This window comes from Alosa pseudoharengus, unplaced genomic scaffold (assembly GCF_046254945.1).
Source record: "Alosa pseudoharengus isolate Yale_2024_CS ecotype anadromous, Long Island Sound unplaced genomic scaffold, YU_APseudo_1.1 YU_APseudo_1.1_scf_22, whole genome shotgun sequence".
Lineage (NCBI taxonomy): Eukaryota > Metazoa > Chordata > Actinopteri > Clupeiformes > Clupeidae > Alosa > Alosa pseudoharengus.
In genome coordinates, this window is record NW_027468680.1 from 23,689,946 (window position 1) to 23,717,833 (window position 27,888).

General features: G+C 40.7%; 1 protein-coding gene across 2 annotated transcripts; it reads left to right on the forward strand.

Annotated features, from left to right (window-relative positions):
- Positions 1 to 1,009: 1,009 nt before the first annotated feature.
- Positions 1,010 to 27,888, forward strand: tgfb3 (transforming growth factor, beta 3). 2 transcript variants are annotated; one of them, XM_076299399.1, is made up of 7 exons: positions 1,010 to 1,900; positions 14,051 to 14,211; positions 17,319 to 17,448; positions 21,462 to 21,569; positions 24,410 to 24,581; positions 27,048 to 27,201; positions 27,666 to 27,888. In XM_076299399.1, exons 1-7 carry the CDS (start codon positions 1,537 to 1,539, stop codon positions 27,822 to 27,824), a joined length of 1,248 nt encoding a protein of 415 aa, XP_076155514.1. In that variant the 5' UTR covers positions 1,010 to 1,536; the 3' UTR covers positions 27,825 to 27,888. The 2 variants fall into 2 exon arrangements, with proteins under 2 accessions (XP_076155514.1, XP_076155515.1); XM_076299400.1 differs by having other exon boundaries at positions 1,011 to 1,900; positions 24,416 to 24,581.

Sequence of the window (27,888 nt, forward strand, 5' to 3'; positions counted from 1 at the left end):
TTGCCACTTGTGGTTACCATTATGCATCACAAGTGCATCACAATGCAAAATATCTAATTGCATGAGAATGTGTTTGCTTTTGCAAAAACAGTCTATGAGATCTGCAAATTGTGTTTTATATGTAAAAAACGTTTAACGGTTTGCCAAAAGGAGGATTGATCAAGAAATGTATTCCGGCAACGAAAATTTGGTTCAGAGAATGGAGTTTAGTGTTTGTGAAAAACTGTAAATAAATCAGCAGAGGGTTTACTGGTAGAAATGACATGTCTCTCAAAATATCCACTAGAGGGATTGGTGTGATGTTACTTCAGAATTTACTCTGAAGCAGATGTGTTATAAACAAATGTGCTCAGAATGTTTTAAGAGGCCAATAATATTGAACGCTTTGTGCAAGAGGAATAAGTGAGATTACTAATACCCTGATGCTTAGGCCTAACTAATTAATGCGTTGAAATGAGCAAGGTGCGTAGGCCAAGTTTAGGCTTAGGCCTATTCGATAAAGCCTAGCCTAGGGCAGTGTTTTTCAACCTTTTTTGTACCACGGCACACTTTTGACACTTAAAATGTCCCACGGCACACTAATCCTGTGTGAGGAAATAAGAAACATACCATAGCCTAAAATTTCAAATAATAGCTACACAGATATGGCCTTATTATGGCTTCTATGCAAGACCTGCTCAATAAAACAAGCTATCTAATTTAATTGTTGTTATGAACTGGATATGTGATGATTCTGTGAATACTGGATATGGGGCCCTTTGTACAATGCCTGCATACCACAAATAGTGCATTCATACAATCAATGAGAGCATGTGGTTATAAATTCTTTGATGCAACAGTTGCTTTTCTGGACCAATGAGTGACAATTGGGTAATTTTCTGCGGCACACCTGATGATCTCTCACGGCACACTAGTGTGCCCCGGCACAGTGGTTGAAAAACACTGGCCTAGGGTATTCTGTCTGCCTTCAGAAATCGCCACACACACAGGGACGCTAACCTGCGGTGTAGCCTACCGCCCTCAACCCCCACCCTCAGCCAGACAAATCTGTCTTTATCAACCTTCGGCAAAACACAGAGGAATCTGTTGAGTCAATGACCCAAGAAACGCTGCTGGGGACAGAGATTAGAATGGAAGAATGAAGCACACAAACGCAGACCTGGAAGTGAGACTATCAAATGTGAAAACCTTTCGAATGGTGAAGAAATGAAAAGGGGGACAGGGCGTGAAATACCAGAGGGAGGAGCGAGATATCTGTTGAAAATTTTTCTTGAAACGCATGTTGCCACTAACCAGGCTAAATTATGAAAAATAAGTAAAATACAAACTTGGATTAGGCAACATCATGGATTGGTCACAACTCCTGGATTAACAACATGAAATACCACGGACCAAGAAACGCATTGAAGTCAGCACTCTCGGACTGAAAGGATAACTTTGGGATTTTCCTTTCTAGAGCATTTCGATATCAAGTTTTGCTTGAATTAAGCTACTGCGCTAAAAGTTACCCACCCTTTGAACTGTAAGGTTAACTCGATGAGAATAGAAGTAAACATGCATTTAGAAAGAGCAGTTTTGTTTTTCTTATTAATTAACTGCGTGACCAAGACATTATCACTTTCCTCTTGTACAACTGTGGACATCGACAACATTAAGAAGAAGAGAATGGAGGCGATCCGGGGACAGATTCTAAGTAAATTGCGACTTACCAGTCCACCACAGGCCCTGGGTCCAAATCAGGTCCCATTTCAGGTACTGGCGCTTTACAATAGTACGAGGGAACTGATAGAGGAATTGGGACAGCACCGACAGCAAAGCTGTGGACAAGATAACACGGAGACGGAATACTACGCAAAGGAGATATACAAATTCAATATGATTCAAGGACTCCCAGAAAACAGTAAGTCATTAAAATTGCAATGCTAAGGTAGCCCATATAGGCCACTGAATTGAGTTATTAGCCTAAACGTTTGTACCCACTCTTCTGTGTTTGTTCTTTCCTATATTCGTAGCATTCCAATCCTATCACAACCTAGAATAAAGATCATCTGCTGGACACATTGGTCATGCAGGGCAATTCAGTTTGATTGTTTTTCTTCCATGGCCTAACCCCATATACCGTGTAAACTGAGGTAGGCTATATGGGATAAAAACAGTCTGTCTAGACCTATTTTCTGTGGTGACAAATACAGTTAATTAGTCAATCAATCAATCAATTAATCAATAATTCAACCATTAATGGTTATCACTATTATTAGTGTGTGATCATCATAATCAAACAATTTGAGGGTTTCTCATGGAAAATGTGTTTTTGAAGGAAGACTAGAGAAAGAGTTAAGTCCTGGTGCTGTTTTTTAGCTCCTATATTTCACACTGTGAGACAAAGCAGTTGGCCTTTCCATCCCCTCCATTTACACAGGCCTACGTTTTTCCCCCCCACCAAGCCGGCTCTATATCACATTAAAACAAATACAACAGATAGAATAGACAATGTATGCTGTAAGAAGTGTAGATTGCCATTGTCAGAACCCTTTGTTAACTGATTATTAATGTTATTTCAATCACAATGAAACCATTTTTTCCACTTTCCTGGGATAGACTAGGGCATTATCAGTCCTTAGGACACAGTTAATTTGATGGAGTGATTAGCAAAGTCACAACTGTTTTATCTAGCCCTACTGTTTCTCCCAAGCCTCTATCATCACTGATTGCTGTAGCTACTTGTTTTGAAAAACATCATCATCACCACCATCACCTAAATTAAATTTGATACTTTGGCATGAACACATTCAGACATTACTGATTTTGTGATGCACTGATTTTTTAACTTAATACAACTTTAAGCATGGCATTCATTTCAAAGTAACATTTATTTTATCCAGCTCAAGTTCAGGTACAGACAGATTTAATTAGTGTGTATGTCATATATTTATTTATGTTTTAATTGCAAAATTGCCATAGTGATTCAGCATATACTGAACCACCCTGATTGAATAACTGTAGGCTATTTGCTATGTCTTAGGTTTAAATTGTTCCATTCACATGGAAAATGAAATGGCTATTTAACGATGTGTCCCGTATGGTATTGAAATGTTATAGATTAAGGGACAATCACTCTGGTCTCAACTAGGTAACCTGTTATCATCCGATGTTATTCAACACGCAAACCACCAAGTAATAGTGAGAGTTACACCCCTCCCTCGACTCCGATCCCAAGCATGCAACGCAACTCCTCCCCCTCTGCTACCCTCACGATCACGCCAATGTAAAATGTATCCAGGGAAAGTTCCTACAATAGAGTCTGGAATGTCAGGATTTAGCCAAGTCTCTGATACAGCACCAACCACTGAATTATTGTTCACTTATACGATGGGACTCACACCTGACGTAGCAAACGCACATAAGACAGGAGAAAACCAGCAAAGGAACCAGCAAAGGAACACGTCAAATTTTTGGGAAATTAGATTGTTTTCTGTCTTAAAGAGGATACTTCTCTTCTCTGTGCAATAACTGTGTAATAACTGGCAACAGGAGGTCCCAGCCTAAAAGCTAAAAAGAATAAGAACAAAAATTTAAACTAGATACAGTTTAAGGCTCAGATGCCCCTCAAACCCAGGACCTCCAGGTTAAGAGGCAGATGATTCACCAAACCCAGGTGCTACTGCATAGTTAGACTTCTAGCGATGGGATGGAAATCATGTTGAATTTATTCCACGCTCTCTTAAAATCCACAACCGTCTCCTTTGTCTTGGTCACACCACTTGGCACCGCCTGCACCATGATGCCACAAAGCGGTCCATGAGTCTCCTCCCTGCTACCCACACAACACGCCGCAACTGCAGAGTAATCTGAGAATTTCTGCTGATTACAGGACTCCAAGTTGCACTGGAGGTCTGAGGTTTACAGTGTAAAGAGGAAGAGTGAGCAAAGTACAGTCCCCTGTGGTGCTGCTGTGCAGCTCACCAACTGAGCCCTTCAGACTGAGTCCACATGACAGCGTTTTCATTTGAGAACCCAACACTTTTGCTACGTTCGTGCCTGTCAGCCACACGACTCCTGCGTTTTCGAGCTTTGAAAATGTGCATACAGACGAAGATAGATGTTTTAAAGCAAAAACACAATAATGGAGATAGAGCCTCAGTCACACAACTGTGGTCTGTCTCTCAGGTAGTCAATAATCCAGACAGTCTTGGAGATGTCTAGTTGGGTGGTATAGGCAAACGTCAGTGGATCCACACGTGCTTGCCTGCGGTCTGAGGTGGGCAAAAATCAGTCTCTCCAGGACTTTCATGATGTTAAGGCAAAGGGTCATTAAGGACAGCTGGAGAAGACTTCTTTGGCAGGATGTCTTCCACATCACTGTGGCACAACACAGCAGCTTCCCTGGCTCTGGCTTAGGTTGAATGGGTGCTGTAGAACATGCATAAGTGATCTACACAGGGCTGGCCTTTAGGACTCTGGGTAGGATACCATCCATACCTGCAGCTTTGTTCTGGCGTAGTCTTCGGCTGCTTCTGGAAACAGACAGGTGGGTGGGGGACGTAAGATTGCTGATGTGTGGTTCCTGAAGTGGGGGTAGGTGTTTATGTGGGTGTGGTGAAGTCCAATTGGGGGGGGGGGGGGGGGTTACACAATATTTTGTGCATGCATACATCCACCATACCAACGTATCCAAAGACAGAAGTTGGACAATAGATACAGCTGTTTTCCTTTAAACACAAATAACTTAAAGGTGCTAAACATGCAAACACGTTAGTGTTGCCCTGATTCTCTTGTAATACCACGTTTTACCATGTGACAACAAAGACACCAAGATAACTTGAATACAGAATTCCACGTAGCTTCATTATGTAATTTTATCGATATCTTCCTTTCCAAGCCAGTGTGTGTCTTCTGCCTAGCATGCTGACCAATGAAGCAATGAAACCATTAAAATTGCATAAAGAATCTTACTGAATCTTACTGTAACAGAAATCAGTCTGGCAGTCCATGTCATAATGTCTTCCTCATCCATGGCATCATTAACCTCTTTATTCACTGCATTATTTCCTTTCTAATCATGTCTACATCTCTGAGGAGCTTCCTTTGTCTTTAAAAAGTAAAACCTCTCAGTTTGTGCTGGGAGTTTATAACCATTTTATTATGTGGTAGGCCAATATATGCAGACAGCATGCCAATAGGTCAATATAGGACAATAGTCATGGGTTTAGGTTTCCTGTTACTGTTTTACAAAATGCATGTAAGGCAGCATAGACACATATGTCCATGAAACGTGAGGCGGGTTGCTACTTGCTAGTATTCCTAAACAAGAGTTAAAACAGATTTGAGGTGGAAATTGATTGTGTATCTTGCTATCATACATTATGCTAATGTATGATAGCAAGATACACAATCCTGACTATGAATTGGTAGGCCTAGACTAGACAATCTGTGATTGTGTATGAGCACACTCCCTGAAATTACCTCCTGCTGAGTGCTAATTCCGTCATGTAGAATAAATGTAATAGGGATGAGTGTGAGTCATTTTTGTCATAAAGTCAGACTAATGTTAGGTAATGTTTCATTGTCTTCACATTTCCTTGTTGAACACAAAAATATAAAGAAATGGCACTACCATTAAACCTTGCTAGAGCTAAGCTAATTCGTCCAATATTCCACTTCCATAGGGAAATTCGCTTTTTGCAGAAGGGATTCAAGCGTCAATATTATATATTACATAGTTATTTTCAACGTGTCTAACATAAGTCTTTTTTATTTGAGGGTAAAAAATGGTGAAGGCAGAAAGGAGACCTAGACCTGCTATCAAATTAAACAGAAAGTGAGTTTGAAGGTAAGCAGACACATTGTTCCTCTGAAGAGATTCTGTGTCATTATTTCAAGATAGCACCAGAGCCCGTCTACGGAGAGCCTTGGCACTTCCTATTAAGCCCCATTGTATCGAAATTGGTTGCAGTTCCATTAGAATTCCACTGGGGGTAATCGTGGGCGAGCGCAGGTTGAATGGGGGTCTATGGAGCTAGAGGGCTAAATTTATATCTTTCACCTGCTTGTCGTGGAAGAATCGTAGATTTTATTGGAGTTTATGCAAGTTCAATATAGATTTTAGATCTAAAGTTGAATGAACAAGTACTTATGTCCTTTTCATTTCTTACAGGTTGGGTCGTTGTTGCCCATAACATGCTAGCATTGTGCTAATGAATGACGCCATTGACGTATTTGAAAGGCTTTTTAGACGAATTACATGACTTTAAAAAATATAATAATCAACAGTGTGTATTTTCTTTGCCTCTCTTATCGAATGCAACATTCAAATTACTACTCAAAAAATTATATCCAGACAAAAGTGGATATTGAGGGGTAAAGCTCCATAGACCTCCATGCATTCTGCACTCGCCTGTGAGCGCCCTCAAGTGGAATCTGAGAAGGAACTGCAACCAGTCCAGAAACCGGAAGTAACCAGACAGTGCCACTTCTCTTCCTATTAGACATTCTCTGATAAGCACTTAAAAATAACTGGAGACTAATGGCCGGGCTACACCGGATGCGCAACTGAAGCGTTACGTTCGCAAAGTGAATGCTTAATCAGTTAGCATCCACTATAATTAATTAAACTGGCCGCACCAGACGACGTATATACCACACACATTTAAAAAATAGACCCGTCTTTTATTTCTATTTTTCCACGGCACTTGCAAACTGCGTACGTTCCACTTCAGTTGCGCTTTCAGTGTAACCCAGGCCAAAGTCATTATTGTGTAATTGCACAAAACATATTGTCCTATACAAGTTTTATTGTATATTGGATGTTTGTCTCTATAGCAGCACTCACAGGTCCGTGTTGTTTAATGGGCTTGTACAGCTTTTGATTTGTTCATGAGACTGGTTCATTTTCTTAAATGCAGTATTTTCCTGTTGAAAATGAGTGGAGGGAAGAGTTATATTTCTAATGCTGATGCTTTGCGTAAGTCAATCTCCAGTCAAGATGTAATGATGTCATAGAGCTTTGCGAAGTGATGGAAGATGGTTGTTGTATTACAGACATGAAGTAGACCATGGGAAGTTGCAAAGAAACATTCAAGTTCCAAGTTCCAACTCAGTTTGCTAGTTAATAGTATTTAGACTTAAAATACAAGCCAGTTATGGCTTGCCATTTATCATTTGCAACAGCCTAGCTGCAAGCAACAGGCTTATAAACACTTGGGGCTTTAATTTGTATAACACACAATACGGTAGGCAGTGTTTTCAGTAAAAAAACTAACAAAAAAAACCCACATTTTTCAATGACAACATGCACATTAGAGGATTGCTTTACTAATGGAAAGCTTTTCATTCTAATTGTCAATGCAATTTCGATGGTTTCATTGCGTCACTCAGCATGGTTGCATGGTGCCTGCATGGGGAAAACCTCCCAAAACCATGGCAGTAGTCCATTACAAAAAACAAATATCTGCCTTTGAGTATAGTAGACAGGAAAAGGTCCTTCCAGCACTTGTGCAGCATAGAATGCGGTCCTCTTCCTCCTCCTTTCACATACACTGAATGCTCCATTCCTGTAGCGAAAATGTTCACAAGTCAAGTGTCCAGTCCAGCTTGTTAGTCTTCCGGTTCACCAAATGTCCATTCAGTCGACGTTTGCTAGTTGTCTGTTGTCAAGTTTTAAGAGGACCACCATCATGTCAGTCCCTAAGAAGTTGCCTACAACGGCCCAGTCACACGGTTTCATTTGCGTTAACACTTGGCAATGGGTTTGGCCGATGTTCGGGGGTGTGAGAGATGTTATAGTGAGATTGACCATTCAACCAACAGTCACCATTGTTCACTGGCTATGGGAGTAGTTTGCTTGGTAACTTCCTAACATTCGATAGTGTGCTCAGTCGGACATGTTTTTGCCATGCGTTTTCAGACCGTACAGTTTCTATTTTTTGCTAACTTTTAAAAAAAATCTAAGTATAAAAAAGCACAAAAAAATCATAGGCTAAAAAGCCTAACGGCCTAAAGCCTAAGCATAACAAAATAGATTTATCTGCAAACATTACCATCTCGGACCATCTACTGAACCCAATCCGCCATATTGGTTGAAATTGAGAAGCACTGCTGCTTGAAAAGTTGACCTTTTCTCAACTTTTTACCACCAGCAATGCAACCACAATTGAGTTCAAAAGGGCATGCTGTTAAGTTAAGCCATTGAAAGTCAATGAGAAGCAGCTCCATCAGTGCATACAACTGAGCTGTCTGAGTTGGCCATCAATGACTGCAGACCAGTCATCATTAACGGCCTTATTGCAGACCAGTCATTATTAACGGCCTTGCTGCAGACCAGTCATTATCAACGGCCTTACTGCAGACCAGTCATTATTAACGGCCTTATTGCAGACCAGTCATTATTAACGGCCTTATTGCAGACCAGTCATTATTAACGGCCTTAGTTGATATCAAGTGCAGGCGCCTCTGTAGTCATAAGGTGCTTTGAGCAGTTTGTCAAATGTCATATTCCATCCTCCCTCCCTGCCACATTAGATCCAGTCCAGTGTTTCCTACAGACCACCGCAGGGCCACAGATGACGCAGTAGCATTTGTGCTGAACACTGCTCTCTCACCTGGATCTGAAAAACACCTAAATTGCGTTGCTATTCATTGTCCACAGCTCTGCTTTAAAATACCATGGTGCCATCCAGGCTCATCATGAAACTAATGACTTTAACATCAGTTCCTCGCTGTGCAGCTGGATCCTAGATGTCCTGACTGGTAGACGGGCAATATCACCTCATCCACCGTAGCACATAACACTGGTGCACCCCAGGGACGTGTGGTCAGCCGCTTGTTGTACACACTGTTCCCTCGCGACTGCCGCGCCGCATACAGCTCCCACACTATCATTAAGGTTTCACACCACCGCAATCGGCTGTACGGCGGACGGAGAGGAGTATGCCGACAGAGCAGAGTTGACAACCATAACATCGTGGTTTCCTGGACAACAACATGCTGCTCAACGTCAGCACAAGCAGTAAGGAGCTGATGGTGGACCACAGGGAGACTGCAGAGTGTAAAGAAGTGGCGAGAGTCAGCTGCTTAAGATTCTCAGGGTTTTACATCATATGAGCTCATCACACTACATAGATGTGGTCACAAACGCAGTGAAACAGTGGCTCTTATTCCTTTGGTGGCTGCAGTCCATGGTTTGATATGCGCACTGTGCTTCGGTGTACCACTGACTGGCAGCATCACTACCTGCTATGGCAACTGCACCGCCCCTGACCGCAAAGCTCTACATCGATCAACACCGTGCATCTCAAGGACTGAGCTTCCAATCATCCAGACCCTCTATAGTTCTGTGCTGCAAGAGGAAGGCAAAGCAGATCCTCTCTGACTTGGGGCATCCCAGCCACAGTTTTTTTACTCTTGCCTTCTGGCAGGTGCATAAGTAGATTCTATCCATAAGCCATCAGGATGCTGAATTGTCATCAGCACTTCCACACACACACACACATTCCAATCACAAATACAGTTAAACTTACCTTACACACACTACAATGATTAGAACACATCCCACCCACCCCACATATCTATTGTTTAAAGTGGTTTTACATTGTGTTTACAGTCTGCTCTTTTTTACCCACTTTGCACATTAGACAGTGTTTATTAATTAGCCTTCTATTTAATATGACTGTCACTTGTTGCATTTTCATTAATCACATGGCTATAAACTTGAACTCAATGTGGGATGTCCCTCCAAGAAACAGATACTCGTCTTTTTTGTCACCTTCTTCAGACCCCACAAACCTCAACCCGGCAGCCGTGGCCTACTGGTTAGGGTTTCGGGCTTGTAACTGAAGGGTTGCCAGTTCGATCCCCAACCAGTAGGAGAAATGTGGGCGGGGGGAAGTGGTTGAGCACTGCTCTCCCATGCCCACATCCATGGCTGAAGTGCCATTGAGCAAGGCACCTAACCCCTCACTTCTCTCCGAGCACCACTGTAGCAAGGCAGCTCACTGCTCCGGGTTAGTGTGTGCTTCACCTCACTGTGTGGTCATTGTGTGTTTCTGCTCACTGTGTGCTCTGTATGAATCACTAATTCACGGATGGCATAAATGCAGAGACCATTCCTTGTATACGCAAGTATACTTGGCCTATAAACCTGATTTACATTTTACCCTCCCGGTCCATGTCATAGCACTAATAATAAGAGCACAGAGCAACACTCGCTGTCCATGTCATAGCACTAATAACATGAGCACAGAGCAGCACTCGCTGTCCATGTCATAGCACTAATAACATGAGCACAGAGCAGCACTCGCTGTCCATGTCATAGCACTAATAACATGAGCACAGAGCAGCACTCGCTGTCCATGTCATAGCACTAATAACATGAGCACAGAGCAGCACTCGCTGTCCATGTCATAGCACTAATAACGTGAGGGAAGCGCATCTGGACTTAAACTTGCTGTTTTGGACATGGCAGAGGAGTGTGGTAGTTACCAGTCACTAATTAATAAAAACTATGACAAAGTGGTATGTCTTATCTGTTAGATGACCATCTTAAAACATTAGACAACCTAGCTTGCCCATCTGATTGGTTGCACATGGACAAAGGATATCATATTTGAGCATACTTTTATAGGGATGCGTTTATTCTTGGAGACCTTACTTGAAATATAGCCATAGGTGCTTCCTAGTCAATGCCCTCTTATTCAGTCTGTTTGTCAAGAATATGCTCTGTGGTTGATGCTTTATTCTATCAGCTCCTGCTCTTTTATTAGTGGCGAGAATAAAAGGTTCAGGTCATGTTCCAGCTGATGTCAGCATTGTCCAACTGGCTTACTACCTAAATCTTGTAATGGGTGGAGGACTGTAAACGGGCCCCCGAATTTCACTCCAATTATTCTAGCAATCCTCAACTCTCACAGCCATGGAACAAATTACATAGACTAAAGCCTTGGCAAAAATAAGCCATAATCTGAACTCCATCTTAAAACCATTGCAATAGGAAAAATTAGGTCATCCAAAAAGGAAACCAAAGACTTGATCAGAATTTCAAATCTCTGCTGAAAATGAGGCGCTCTACATTCAGCATGGCCAAGGAGAAAGAAGGAAGGACGGAGTAAAAGACAAAGAAGTCTCAAGTTAAAGCATGAATAGAACAGGAAGGTATATTCAACGGCGGGAGGTTTAGTGACTAGTATGTTCCTATGAAGCGTCTATGAAGATAACTAATAGCTTATAGTTGAAGGTAAAGAAGTGTAAAAGGGCATTACTGCTCTGATTTGTCACAAGCATTTTCTATAAAGGAATGTAAGTGTAAGCTTGGAAGTCAACTCTGAAGTGAAACTGCTGTGACCTTATTTATAGTGTGGGGACGTATAATAAAACACGGGTGACTTGATTGCAAATGAATGTTTCTATTCAGCTTGTTAAAACAGTCTCTGCACTTTCTTTGATCAAATAAAAATACAGTCATATTTAAATAAAACAAATTAAGCTTTACTGAAGTATGGGGTAAATTATATTAAAAGCATGAAACGACCTGCTATATTTGATTGGCAACACCTTTAATAAGAAAGTCAGGTTTTTAGACATTGAAATGTTCATATCTTTTATTTTGTTTGTCAGTTTTGAAATTATTCAAAAATAGTTTGTATGGCTCACAATGTAAATATTTAATGAAAACCAAAAGAATCTTGGCATAAGGGTCCTTGTATTGTAGCATTAACCCACTTTGTAGCTTTAATTACACTGTTACTAAGGTACAGTATTTAAGCATCACATTTGATCTGACTATAGGAAGTATTTGGTAGCATTTTAATTTGAACTCTCAACCACATTATAAACATATATGATGCTCTCAAGGGTTTCATAAGACATTTTTATTTTATACTTTTCATGAATAGTAACAGTGCCATCATGTAACCCTTGCTATTTTCATGTTAAGCTTATGTGACAGACAAAACTTAACAGCAGTTCCTTTCGGTAGCTTGGCAAGAAGTAGTCTGCCACTAATGACAGGACCTGGGCCATTACAGTGTAATTAAAAAAAACTGTGGAAAGTAGTTTGACAAACAAGTCTCTTCAAGGGACAAGAATGTTAAACTTCTGTATACAAAGTAGGATATTGAAGTGTAGCATGGTATCAGTGTTATAATAGACTTCACAGCATTTCGGGTATAAGCAAATAACCTATATGGTCATGGGGTAATGGCATTCCGCTTGGGATTGATCGGCGCACCATATATTCTTACATTTTGATTACATGTGGCATCTGCCATTACATCATACTGACACAATTGTCAAAATTATGATAGATTCACATATCTCGTTTCCAAGTATTTTAACATGTAGTCGAAATGCAGTGCTGTGCAATACTTTGCCAGTTTGCCCACAACAACAGCAGAAAGGAAAATGATGGGAGCTCTTGTGCCACAGAATGTTTGGATGAGCCTAGGCTGGCATGTGCAGGCCCGATCCAGTCAGCCAACCTCAGCAGAACTGTATTAGACATTTGGTTTTGATTTTGTGACTTAAGCTCTTTTAACTAGGACAGCATCGTTTTTGTCCAGGTGCCTCCTTTTTTTAACATTCCTATGCATAATCCTTGAGAAAATATATAGTCAGTGTTACACCAACTGACACAGATCAGTGTTTTTACAGTTCATCAGTTGTCATATTTAGCAGCAGTCTAATCACTATCTTTCAACTGCTTCCTTTTAGCTGTTGTAGCTCATTTTTGCGGTCACATTAGTAGTATAAGTAACCAAGTGGTTATGGTAGAACTATGGCTTGAACACACTGCCTGCATTCTGCGTGTAGAACAGCTGCATTGAGTGCTGATTGTCATTTCGAGGCCGGTGTTAACAGCAGTGTTGGGAGTAATGCATTAAAAAAGTAATGTAATTACAGTAATGCACTTACTAGATAGAGATAACTCAAATTCCCTTTCTACAGTCATCTAAACAAGCCAATCAAATTCCAGGACCAGCATAGATTACTTTTTTTAATTCTTGGATAATGTTCTCTGGTGGCAATTGAGCATTTCTCAATGTTGGATTAAAAAGCAAAGTAACTTCAGTTACTGAGAATTGTACCGAGTAAAATATTACTGAAATTGTATTGGTAATGCCTTACATTACTGCATTACAGCAAAAAGCAATGCATTACTGTAATTACATTACTTTTTTAATGCATTACTCCCAACACTGGAGAATACAAAGGGCGCCTATTTTTTTCTGCTTCCTACTCTATGTAGAAAGATAGTAGCAGCTCTGCAGCATCGTAGCATTACTCCTAATGTGACGACAAAATATCAGGGTTGTAAGTTTTATGAAATAAGAGTTGAGATGGAAATGCCTGATTAATTAATACAAATTCCAATATTAAGTGATTTTTGCATTCATGTCGTTTCAAGCGGTTAAGTTGTTCAACCAACTGGGTAGGTATAACTGCAATTTGCCAGAACTTTACACTGCTGCTGAAGTGTATAATTATATATTGTGTGTATTGGCAAAACACAAATTCCCATGTGATGTAAACTTAATGGTCAATAAAGTTTACTTATCTTATTTACCATGCAGAGCCTTAGATTAGGCCATTGTTAGTCTCTTTCCGATTACACACAGAGTAAAACTGAGAAGTAAGTGTGTTTGTCCCTGTCGGAATACAGCAATTGCAAACCAAGAGCATATGGAGAATAAATTGAAGTTTTAATCTTAATATCTGACTGGAATTTCATTGGGTCCCTATGCAGCTGTGGGCCTCCATAAGCATAAGCACCTTTAAGTCCCCCTTGCTGTATGACATCAACTCTCACTACCTGAGTCTCAGTACTCTCAACTCTCAGTACTTTCAGTTATATTCTCAATTATGATGGGTCTTGTAAAAGTTGACCATTTTCTGTTTTCACCCAATTTATGATGATTTATCATTTCTAGAAGTTGAATATGCAGACACATCATTTCATGCTTCATTTTTGTTGGTGAGAGTGTGCAGCACATCCAATGTGGCACATCTGCATGTGCATGTGCAAGATAAACGTGACCTTGAATATACTCTTATATTACAGATGACATTCCCTCCTGCAAGGGAATCACCTCCAAAGTTTTCAGATTCAATGTGTCCGTGATGGAGAAAAACTCTACCAACTTGTTCCGTGCGGAGTTCCGTGCATTGCGGGTGCCCAACTCTAGTGCTAAGAAAAATGAACAGCGCATCGAGTTGTACCAGGTAAGTTGATACCTCCTTAAGGTTTGTGCGATAGCACAAATATTTGGTCTGCTTGACTTCTGAGTGTCTTCACAGAGGCAGCTGATAGTTGAAACATGGTTATGGATACAACATTTAATAATAATAAATAATAATACATTTTATTTAAAATCACCTATCTGGACAGATTAATGAAAACCAAAAGAATCTTGGCATAAGGGTCCTTGTATTGTAGCATTAACCCACTTTGTAGATGTACTGTACAAATATAGATACATTTACATGATATAAATATGATATAATATTTATAATTAATACAGTAATAAACAATCATGTCACAATGAATATACTAGCCGAAAGAGATTACTTTTGAAGTCCGCAATGGATTTACAATGCCTGATGTGATGGCAAAGTGAATTCCAGAGCTTAGGAGCAGTGTTACAAAATGCCATTTTACCCATGTTGTTGAGGTTCATGTCTGGTTTTCTGGTTTTCTGGAGTTGACCTATTGAGGAGGATTGCAGTGAGTGGGCAGGGGTGTAGTCCTCCAAGAGGTCAGTGAGGTAAGAGGGACTTTACATGTTAGGAGGAGAGCCTCTAGTTGAAACCAAGGAAGCTGGATGAGTACAGGTGCTATATGGCTTGTGGATTTGAAGCGTGTGAGGACCCTTCCTGCAGAGTTTTGGATTAATTGGAGCTGGTGGAGTAGCTTATTTGGGATTCCAGACAGGATGGAGTTGCAGTAGCCAATGTGGGATGCAACATAAGCGCTGACCAGGACTGCTGAGTGGTGCTGCAGGTGCTGACTGATGGCTGAGCAGAGTCTTGCAATGTTCTGTAGGTTCTGTATGTTCTGTAGGTGGGAAAAGGTACTGCAAGAAACATTGTTGAAAGGAGGGTGTACTGTCTAATATTATGCCAAGGCTCTTGACCTGAATAAAGCAAGGTGCAGGAGTTAAACATATTACCTTTTAGAAAAAAGATGTCACATGCACACCTGTCCACTGATTAGTCCACATCCCCCTCTGCCCTGATTTGCTTTTGTATAGCTGACACTCTCACAGTGTTTTTGTTTTTGTTTACATGTGATAGCTTCCGCTAGAACTAATGGACTGGAGACCTAGGGGGTCAATGGCTAAGCAAACCCAAACTGTCAATTTTTGGAAGGTTTCGGCAGTTAGCTGAAGTAATTTACTTTGTCATTTAGTGAAAATAGCACTTTTCATGCAGTGACTGAGCAGCTGATAAGATTTATCCCAACAATGGCCTCTTCTCCAGTAGGCTGGTCCTATCCACAGTCTATAGACATACTAAATGAGGACTGGGACACAAGACATACATACAATGCGCTCACTTTACCACACAACAGAGGGGAGGAAAGGCACATCTTCTGCTACTGCATAGGCATATTTATTCACATTGTGTATATGTAAATATTACATTTATCTTGTATCTATTTCTTGACTTTTATATATCTTTTCATTATGCCCAGGTAACTAGAGAGCGTCAGGTGACAAGGCATTTCACTACTTGTACTTTGTATAAATATTTGTGACAAATGAAATTGGACTTGATTTCATATATTTGCTGACATTTGCTACATTTGCACCATCACCATGACACTCACTCACACAGAGCATCTTACCGTACTATGCACAGAGAATCACAGGCTCAGTCCCTGCCTCAGTCATTGCAAGTGCCTCATGATTAATCACCCACTATGTGGATACTGTTTTTAGACTTGATTTAGACTTTGTGTTATTTAGTATAATTTGTATTTTAGTTTTTTCTTTTAGTATATTCTTTATCTTCTACTGTCCTTATTGCTTAGTTGTGTTTTTATATTATATACTTTTAATTACTTTTTTCTGCTGTTAGTGAATGTGTGTGTGATGTCTGTATGCTACTGAGACCTTGAATTTCCCCTTGGGGATCAATAAAGTATCTATCTATCTATCTAGAATCTGCTATTCGGCTGGCTCAGAAAAATGGCTGGGACTAGATTATACAGTGAACTTACATACAGTGATCATACAGCCATACGTATAGTAAACTAGGTATGGAACAGACCCCATGGAGCAGCTGGGGTTAGGGCCTTGCTCAGGGGCAAAATGGTGGCATCACCTGGCATTGAATTCACAACCTTGTGACGGTCAGATGACTATAAGCTTTGTCAAATGAGCATGCAATACAAAGAAGGAAACTCATAGGGCTATTAAGATTTTTTTTTTTATTGTTACTACTATGCTGGTAACCAATTATGACACAAATGAGCAATATGCAGCACTCTACAAAGATATATATAATATACCCAAGTATGCATGTTGTCTCACCCCCACAGCCCCCCCCTCCGTGCACGTGCACATACACACACGCACACACACACACAAACCCACAGTCACTTTTTCCATGAGAGACGAGTGCATTTTGGCTGAGTGCATCCTTTAGTGTCTAGCTCAGACATCTCTGGTGGGAATGATGTCTGGGGCTGTGTGTGTATTTCCTTCTGCACGACGGTATTTTCTTTTGGTAATAATTGCTGTTTTACCACTCTGATCGTTTAACTTCCAAACCCCTCTGTACAACTGATGACCCGTGTCCTTGTGCATTGTGGTTATCTGTGCCTCCACTGTTATAACAATCCTTTGGTTGCAACAGCTAACTGACAAACAGTATTCCAGGAATATCATTACCAAGGGTTCACTGAGTCATTTTCCTTGGAGTGCTATGAGCAGCTAGAGAGAACACTCTGGAATATATCTAGGGTGGCAAATAAAAACAATGTTCGATCAGAGGAGAGAAGGCCAGCTGTAAAAACATTAACAGCACTATGTAGTGACGGATGGGAGAATATCCACAGTTCTTGTTGGCAATGAAGGGACGTTAACACTCAATAGGAATTTGTGTTGTTGTTGAACTCTTGTGTATATCTCATTCACTCTCACAATACACAGCATGAATGACTTATCACATCAAACCATCAAAGCAAGAAAAACACCTACACTAAGAAATGGTATTTGTCTGTCAACAATATAGCATCCTACCTCACATTGAACAGACCCATGTAGCTGATGATGGTACTGTGTCCTGCTGCATTCTTGTCAGCTCCATCTTCATCCCATTTGCAGATCCTTCGGCAGGACGACCACATTGCCAAGCAGCGCTATATTGGGGGAAAGAATGTGTTGACCAAGGGGGCTCCTGAGTGGGTTTCTTTTGATGTTACTGAAACAGTGAGGGAATGGCTTACAAACAGAGGTGAGTGTAAAGCAATGCTTAATACCCTGATGTCACTAAAGTTTCTTTCTGTACTGTCTGTATTCAGTGCTGGTCTATATGCTGTATGAAGAAGGGGAAGTATGGGGCAGAGTGAAGAGAGGAGGATGAAAGGGGGGGGGGGTAAAAATCCCTGGATGAAAACCAAAATGACTAAACCTCTGAAAATACAATGCCTATGTGTGATTGTTTTTGAGTCTAGACATTCGGCCATGTGATATGTCAAATATGTGAGATGTACAATACTCACATTTTCTTTGGCACAGTATCGGTGGAACGTTTTGCTTTTCTGGAGGAGTAAGATAACATGAGAGACTGTCCACACAACAAAATGCACTCCAGATTCAAGGATACATTATTTAGTTTGATTTCTGTAATTTTACATTCTGTAATTTTAAATATTTTAAAAAATTGTCTGCTTGGAATACACAACATGATGGAGTGTGTTTTTTATATTCAGAGAGTGATGAGACAAATGAACACTGACTTGATCTGGTCAAGGACCAACTGTAGGAGTAAATGTAAATCACATTCACCGATTTGGGAGTTGAGGTATTTAGCTACACTGTTTTTGTCCAAAGCGTCACAAACTTAGGGCAGGTTCGGAGTGGAACCCGGTCCGTTGGTTGAGCTTACCCTACAGAGTTGCGGGTAGTAGCTTGTGTCTGTACTGTCACTTTGACTTATGGTTTTGTCTCCCCCTGCCTGCCAGTGTTTTGACAGTTCTGGGTTTGTTTTTGTTTTTCACACCATGTGCTGTTTGTGTCATGTGCCCTGAACTCCGCCCATCACCTTTTTTGGTCTACTTCCTGGCAGTGATTTTTCCCGCCATATTCTATGTTGTTTCTGTTTCTCATTAATGTTGGATTACCGTGTGTATTAAAAACCTGAACTTTTTTAGTTTAATTTGTCAGGTCGTCCCAGTTTATTGTGAGCTCTGTATGACCTGATTTTGTAAGAAAGTAAGTAAGCAATTTCCACCTGCCTTCTAAGGTTTTGACTTCAGTCCGTTATCTCAAACTACGGCCTTGGCCTCACATGTTCTGGGTTGTCTGCCTGTTCCTGACTGCTCTTCTGGTTGCTGTCTCTGCCCTTGTACTGGATTGTCAATCTTGCCTGCTAGATTGTACTGTTTTCCAAATCAACATATTTCACTGTAACACACACATTGATCTGCACCTGTCCCTGTCTGAGTCCTGACAACTTGGGAACTATTTGCAGCATTTTTTCACACAATGCCCTGTACTCCTCTGTGCAGCATTAGCTAAAGTAAGCTTAGTACAGGCTAGCTATCATGATAACGCTATGAGGTAATAGTAGCCTTGTTAACTGAAGCAGCCTACATTTCTGGCATTGTAGGCTACCTGGTTAGTGTCTTTCACACTTAAAGGAGAATTCCAGTAGCAGCATTTGGAATCCATGCATTTCCACGGAATTATTTTTGGAATCTGATCCCTAATCATACCTGTATATTCGTACTCGTCGCTCGACTTATCGTGACTAAATTCAAGATGGCGGCGAACGGTAAACTTCCTGAAGGTACTGTCTGTATAAATCGTCTTGTAAATAAACTACCAGTGCTTTTTCAGTTCTCAATGTCTCGTTTTAAATGTCAGGGCCCTCGGAAGTCTACCAATGAAGTGTGGAGCTACTTTGAGCCTTGTAAATGGTGTAAAACAGTGATTTATTTGCATGGCTAGGCCGATGCCCGAGGCACCCCCTTTGAAAACCTGATGGTAGCATCGGCTAACTAAGATTTTCAACACACTTTAGGTCAATATCACACCGGAATTCTCCTTTAATATCTGAAAGTTTGAGACATGCAAGTTTAACCTGCGCAATGTTTTCACTTTGCGGCACAGCACTGCACCTTGGAGGATCTGCCACTAGCACTATCTCTTAAGGTGTCGGAAGGGAGGTTTACGTACAAACTGCAAAGCTACCATACCAGCTGGCTACTGCTACACTCACTTCCCTAAACCTCACACTCCTATACAGGTTACAGCAAGAATGTAACCTGTGTTGTGTTTTGATTGCACGGTTCAGCCTCAAGACTCTAACCCATAAACTTGCAGCACCGGATTGGGAGGCAGGCATGGTAGCAAGGTGGCTAAAACCCATGGGTGCTAGCATCTGTCTGTAGTACGTCCCTGAAGGTTTTTGTATATAATTGCAAAATAATTTCATCCACACTGATATGCAAAAGCAGCCGATGAAGGGTGTCAAGAACTTGCAATCCAACAGATGGTAATATTGGTGAATCTAAGGCCTGACAACATTTTAAAGAAAAGCCAGAGTTTTTAAACAGTTTTTAGTGATGGAAAACTTTTTTTTTCTTCGTGTGGACAAAAGGCCAAAACGCATAAAAAAATCTGAATTGAGGAAAAACGATCCCTATCCTTGATAGTGAATAAGGCAGGAGGCAACTCAGGCTTGTTCTTTCTGGCTGTCCCCACCATGGTCTTTTTTTTTTTAAGATCAGCTCCTGACCAAGGGCATATGAGGTGAAGAAATTTTCACGTCATGTTGTGCCCCTGAAGACCCGCAGTCATTTCCAAGACCACCCGGGAGCACCGTCAGCAGGTTTCCCAGTATAAACCTGCATGTTCCAGGCATAACTTGTCCTTGTATCACATGCTGCCAATATCTTTATTCTATATTTAGACAGATTGCTTTGGCATGTACTGTTTGAATGGGCAGGGTTCCCTAAAACAGACCAGGCGCTCATCCACTGTGATGTCTGGCCTTGGGTTATAGATCAGTGGCAGACACTGGACCCGCTTGGCCCAACCTCTCTGATGGCTGCCAGCTTGTCTTGTTGACAGTAGCCTTGTCTCTCATGGTTGTGGAATAAAATCAGATGTGTGACGTGACAACACATGAAGGATTCTGAAGTGGTATAGTGGCCCCAACATTTCCTGACCATGTCTTGAACATCGGCCCAGTCCACCTACTTCTAGTTATCTTTGTAAACATCTGTTTACAAACGTTATCTCCAAGTTGGTATTTTTTATCACTAAGATTTCAACTCTGTCAGGAACAATTCAAAGCAAGATATTCTCATCAATCCAGCATCAATCTTGTGGCCTGCGGATCCCCTGATAGCATGGTCAGCCAGCAGCCAACGCTCTCCTCTCGGGTGGGGATGAAGACTCTCTCCATTGCATGATTATTCCTTATCAGTTGTCTCTTGGTCTGGACATATCTGTGTAGTCTTGAACTCCTGACACTTACTTGCATTTTCATTGTCAGTTTCTAGTCATTGTCATTATTTATGTTATAAATATGAAAAAATCAGTCAAGGCAGTTCTGTCTCAGGTCATGAGTTATTTATTTCACTCTTAATGTTCACTGGCTATATATTTGCAGTTTCTCGTTGATGGAATGCTGCTGTCAGATTTGAATTTCCCTTTGTTTGATTAATAACGTTCATCTTATCTAATTTAACAAATCATATTTTTTCATATTTCAATATGTACTGTATATTCAATAAAATAGGATGACAAGTTTGTTTACAACCAAATATGGTAACTGGGATATAATGTACATCCTTGGATGATGTCTAGTACATGACTTGATTTGTGTAACTTTCATTGCCTCTATGTAAAAAAAAAAATATTTTTGTCTCTTTTTCTCCTAATTTAGGTCAATATTTTTTTATCATTTCACCATCTTACCATCTTTTTACCATTTCACTGTCAATAGTTTGGGCTTTAAACAACAAATGTATGACAGAATCGAACAAATAAGAAGGTTGTGCATGCTCATCAGTGTTCAGGCTTCAATTGCCCATATGATATGTCAAAAGTTGTGACTTGTGCTGGGTTTTTCTGTAGCAGGTAACATATAGCAGTATATTAGTTGAGAATATAAGTCAGGGAATTGCCAATAACAATACTAGGCATGTTCTGCATCACAGCAGATCTCTTAATTGTGCCTTAGCTCTTTTCCAGACCATGTGTTTGACCTTCAACTTTCAACTGAACTTTCCACAGACTCTAACCTGGGTCTGGAGATCAGTGTGCACTGCCCATGCCACACCTTCAACCCCAATGGTGACATTACTGAAAACGTCAACGAAGTGCTAGATGTCAAGTTTAAAGGTAAGGTTTTTTTTTTTTTAAAGAAAATGTACAAAAGAGAGGTTAAGTATCTCTACGATTAATTATTCAAATCGCATAATCCTGTAATTTCAAGGAAAGCAAGTTGTGTTTATATTTAAGTTGCAAAGTGTAAAATACAATCTTGCAAAGGTCTTGGTAACTAGCTTTACTTCTTATTTTCCCTGTGTGAAACAAACCATTTCTTGACCAAATGTTACTGTATAGTACATGCCAATTCTAACTGAAATTGTTTAATGATTAAGAAATGTGTAGCTATTTGGGAGCAGTATGAAGCTGGTTTCCTGGGAAGCTGAGATTTCAAAAGTAAAATGCAGAGCTACAGTAACAGCAAGTGAGATTATGAGAGCCTGCGTGGTCTGTTATCTTACTTAGCGTTGGGGGCCCTCAGGACAGCCATCTATGCAAGTGATTTTCGCTGAACTGTAAGAGGAATGCGTGGCTGCTGCAGATCCTCACACACTCGGCATGAAATGAAAGAAGGGCACTGGTATCTAGTGGTGACACTTCCCGAGGGGGAGAAGTACTGTTTTAGCCATCATGGGCAGCAGAGTGGTTGAGCAGACCAAGAGGAGAGCAGCCTGGAGAGCAAATTGAGGTACAGCAGTCGGTAAGATATGAGTTCAGGAGATGAGTCAGTTCTGGTAATTCATTGTTTGCACGATATCTGGAGTACAGTTTTAATATGAATTGAATGGTTTTCCACACTGTTAAGTTGTTCCTGAAAAGTTTCTAATGAAATTCCCACAATTTGACCTGCTAAACCCAAGGTCAGCTGGCATGGATTGACCGTATTGTGTTTACAAACGTTCAGCATATGGCGCCAAGATGTGGACATGTTGTGGACATGTTTCCTACATTTAGTCTTGTTTCTTTTAAAGGAAAAGTTTATCTTGGGTATAGGCTGACACAACCTACAAAAATTAAGCAGAAACACATCGCTTATTTTGCATTATATATTTTTAATGAATTAACATTACTATATAGAAATCTGTTTTTACTTTGACATTAAAGAGGAGATTTTTGTAAATTATTGTAAAAAAAGCCAAATTAAATTGATCAAGATTCCATTTCTAAAAGCAGTAAAACTGGAAATATCCACGGGGGGTGAATACTTTTTATAGGCCCTATATTCCACGTTTAGTCTAGAAAATATAAACACGCAATATAAACAAATGGGCAAACAAGATACTCAGTCAATCCTCTATACTTGGAAACTGCACTTTAACCACTAAATGTTTTATATGGACTATTACTATGCATATCTGTGAAGAGGGGTTTTATATGGACTTAGTACTAAAACTACTACTATTACTATGAACGTCTGTGAAGAGGGGTTTATATTATATACTATTACTATGAGCGTCTGTGAAGAGGGGTTTATATGATATACTATTACTATGAACGTCTGTGAAGAGGGGTTTTTCCTTCAAAAGGCCTGGGAACCTCATGGTATCATGAGCTTGGACATTTTAAATCGAGATCTGGCTGCCTCTGCCAAGACACTAAAAAATCTCCTAGCAGGTCAGTGATCCAAACCATATGTCCAGATCAACACATGGCTTACTGAACACAAAATCAAATCAAGCTTCTGCCATGGTCATCTCTGTCCTCTGATCTGAACTTCGTAAAACCAGTGGGGTAAGCAAGAGGGGAGAATGGCCAAAAGAGGACCTAGGCATATGGTCAATCTGGACAGATTGTGCAAAGGGGAATGGCCTCAGATCCCCTGCTGTGAATTCTCTGAGTTTATTAGATGATATAGGAGACTAAGAGCTGTTTTATTGGCAAAGGGAGCCGCTTTAGGAGTATTGTTGCGCTCAGATGATCTAGAGTTTAGCCAGGTGCGTTTGAACCAAGAGTTGAAGAGAGTGAGAGGAGTAGTTCACACACTGAAAAGAAATGACTTAAACAAAGTCTTCAGAAAGGAGTTTTTCATTTCACGTCATGGTCACTGGTCATTTCGTTACGTCATGGTCACTGGTCATTTTGTTACGTCATGGTCACTGGTCATTTCGTTGTGTCAAAGTAAATCGCTTTTAAGCCACTAGGCTCAACATAGCATTAGACTTCTATGCCATGTTTGTCAGTGTGAAGAAGGGGTAGAAAAAAGGAGTGTTTGTGCCCTATTTGTGGTTTGTGCTCTTTGTGTAATCAACCTCCTCGCAGGATGGTAGGAAATGAGACTTCTGTCAAAGTAAAACGTATTTCTGTCCCAAAACCTTTATTTTCATGCCAATGTGGTTTAAGAATCTAAACACACTTTGCTCTTGGATATATGAAAACTGGGATGATTTTGTCTTTAAGAACTGATTTAGGCACGCTTCACACTGGATACCACATATTCAGGTCTCAATAATCAGTATTAAGCACATAATTTGCAAACTAAGTGTTCAGTGTCTTTCTCTTCTGTCTATTCCTGAGATATTGCTACCAAACAATGCCATCACAGGCATCTGGGACTATTAAATGGGAGATGTAAATTCATGGGGTTTAGGAGGAGATAAGGATGGGATAAGATTGTTACACCTTTCAGATTTTGGATTGGTGTACAATCTGACTACAATATGGCCGCTAGTATATTTGAGTCTGTCATACTGGTTATGAGAATAGAAGAAAACTCATCCTGAGCAGAAGGCTGCATAGGCCTTTCTTATGGGAACAAATATTCTCTTACAGTATATGTCTCACATTTGAACTGGACTTGGTGAGACTGATTTACTAACTTTCTTTTCAAACTTGATTTGTTGGTGGGCAGGTTGAATGGTCCACCAGTATGAGTGATAGTAAAGCAGTGATGCGTCAGTTCTGTCTCTTGGCAGGAGCAGAGGGGGACTACGACGAGAATATCCGCTGGGACCTGGGGCATCTGAAGAAGCAGAAAGAGCAGTCCCTGCCTCACCTCATCCTTATGATGCTTCCACCCCATAGGCTGGATGCTCAGGCATCACCACGGAGACGCAAGCGGGCGCTGGACACGAACTACTGCTTCAAGTGAGATGCTCAGCTTGTAGTTAACACACATTTAGAGACATACCACAGTCCGCCCACTGGCTCACAGTTCTGTATTGTACTGGGGCATGGAAACTTTGATCAATCCAATGGGATCTGAAGAGAGCAAATTCATTTGAGTCTCTAGATATGTATCAGCAAATATAGCTGAACATTAATTAGTGAGACAGGACCATTTGGGCCTTTTCATTACTACTCCAAGAACCTTTCCCTGCCACAAAACCTTTTAGCTTTTGCACTGCAGGAATGGGCACTTTTGTAGTTCCTCAAGAGCAGTTCCGCAAGTGATCATTCCTGCAAAGTACAAACAAACCAGAGTAACGGCTTGGCTACAATGACCATGGAAACCCTCGGACACCCTGTGTCCAGATAACAAAGTGTGACCATGAAAACCCTCGGACACCCTGTGTCCAGATAACAAAGTGTGAGATGTGCAGTGTTCTGTGCCCTGCCCTTTCTCTTCATGTTCCTACAGAAGCTAACACAAACCCTCCGCTACATATCCAGTCCCCTTCACCAGTTTGGACACCCTCACAAATATGACCAAATGGGATGAAGATCCCACCATCACGTTGATCAAATTATTTAGAAGTAAAATAAACACCATTACTACCAAATCAATCAAATCCAATGCATTATCCTGTGTTGAACCATTGTGATATACAAGTACAGTACTTTCAGTAAATATAAATACTATGTAAATGATCATTTAAAGGATCCATTTTTTTGTCTCAAATGCAGTCATCCTAAAAGGCCAACACATCAGCGCTTTAATGCATGTCTGGTAGAATAGCTTAAATACAGTATATACTGGTATATATTTTTTCCTTACTCTTTCATTTGGGTTTTCACTTAATATGGCAAACAAAGATTCTAGAACAGAGCTCTGTTCTAGAATCTTTGATGGCAAAAGCACAGCTTTACTTAGGTTGTAGCTATAAGAAACTTCTCACTACAACATATTAAGCATCAGTGGTTAACAGGGTCGGGGCTATTTATAGGTTCCCTTTCAGTCAAAGCACGTCGGCATCACCTTTGGGATGTTGGCCATGTGTTGGCGGGCGTGTGCTCTCGCTGACCCCTTTTCAAACGTCCTCTCAGAGATCTGCTGGCAGTGTCAACTGGATTACATGTCACAATGCAGCATTCTTCTGTCTGTTTTACAGACACACCATCATGTTGTCACCACATTCAGCTTTTCCAGAGTAAGGACCAGCTATAGGGAGAGAGAGCAGGGAGTAGAGAACACCACAGTCCAGTACAAGTTTGGGAAAAAACAGCGACAATAAAAAGAACGAGGATTACTGTTACAGGTTTTAACAAAAAGAACAAGGCCTCCTGCTACAGGTTTCAACAAAATTAATGAAGCCTGTTGCTATAGGTTTCAGAGCAGGTCTTGACCTTCCAGAGGCCCTTAGCAAACTGCTGCTAGCAAGGGCATGTGAACCACTGGAAGTGTCTTTCTTCGTAGGACATAAAAAAGTACAGCAGGCAAATTTGTGTTAAAATCTGAATTGAGCAAATAAATATCTCTCCCCGCTAAAATAATGCTAAAAAGGACCAAAAAAGGTTGCTTACTTACATTAGAGGAAGGGGTGGAATATGTGTGAACAGCTGCCATATTGCCGTTACGAACTAACCCCATACATTTCTATTGAGGATTCCTTGAGTGCTGTGTGTCCTAATTAGAACGTCTCTGTTACAATCCTACATGCATCCAAAACTGGCTGACAAGCAAGCAAAACAGGGAAACCACAAGATAGCTGTGCTGCTCGGTCCACACTGGAGTCAGAGTCTGATATTGGGCACATTTTAACAGATTAATGTGAGCAGCCACACACACACACAAATAGATTTGCGCAAAAAAATCTGAATTGAGCATTAAAGGAGAATTCAGCCAGGTCTGGTCACCAAGTACCGTCGGTTCTACCTAGCTCGAGTTGCTGCAGCCAACAGCTAGAGTCGTCAAGCAGCTACAGTGCTACACTCTCGGGGCTTGTTCAAGCTCCCCAGAGTGTAACCTCGAGCTAGGTAGTACAGTACAGTACACCGACAGTACTTGGTGACCTCGAGAAACAGAGATCTATGGGAAAAATAGCCAGAATTCTCCTTTAAGGCTTGCAATGTCTTAGAGCTCCAAACCTCTGGCCCAATAGAAAGAGAAATAATCAAACGCCCAGCTATAGAGCTGCTGAGCATCCAAAGGTTAAAAGGATGGTTAAGTTAACGCCGTATGAAAGCTGAATGTGTCTAATTTACGGTAATATAGACATAATTAATAAATAATAAATAAATCTCATCCAGGCAGATATTTGGAGGGGATACTCTCCATTCAAAAGACATCTTTACATTCTGCATATAAATAAAATAGCTAAAAATACTTGAAACTTTAAATGTTAAAAACTTGTGTAAATAAAAGTAACCACTCCCTTTCTCTTTCATCCACAGTAATTATGAAGAAAACTGTTGTGTGAGGGAGCTCTATATAGATTTCCGTCAGGACCTAGGTTGGCGTTGGATCCATGAACCCAAAGGCTACTATGCAAACTTCTGCTCAGGACCTTGTCCTTACCTCCGCAGTGCTGACACCACACACAGTTCGGTAAGTAGTGCGAGGACATGAACACAAAAGATAGAAGATAACACCTAGATAAAGTGGCTCGCAAAACTATTTAAGCCCCTTGTAAGTTATAACCATATATATACCGTTATAACATATTATACTTCAATATGTATATCTCAGTCTTTGTTTTCATTGTGAACACTAATACAATAGTAAAGGCCTACCTCTACAGGCAAAATAAGTTTTTTAAATATATATTATTAGAGACATGTCATAATTTGCCTTCAAAGTATTTACGATAAAAAGCAAATCATAATTTGGAAGGTTTTTTTTATATAATTGTGAAAATGGTAATGATTTTTAGGGGCATTGAAGAAGCCACTGTATACAGATACCCGTGTCTGTGGTACAAAGACCATATGGAATAAGAAATATACCATATACCAAACTATACTGAAAGAAAATGATACTGTACATATTCCATATACTGCTGTCCTTCACAGCTTTTGAGCCTGTTCAACACACTAAATCCAGAGGCCTCAGCCTCGCCGTGCTGCGTGCCTCAGGACCTGGAGCCCCTCACCATCCTCTACTACGTGGGCCGGACGCCCAAGGTGGAACAGCTCTCCAACATGATAGTGAAATCTTGCAAGTGCAGCTGAGATCTTTGATCTGGGCCCCCCAAGCAGGTTCGGACCTGACCAAACATCCATGGTAGGAGAGAGG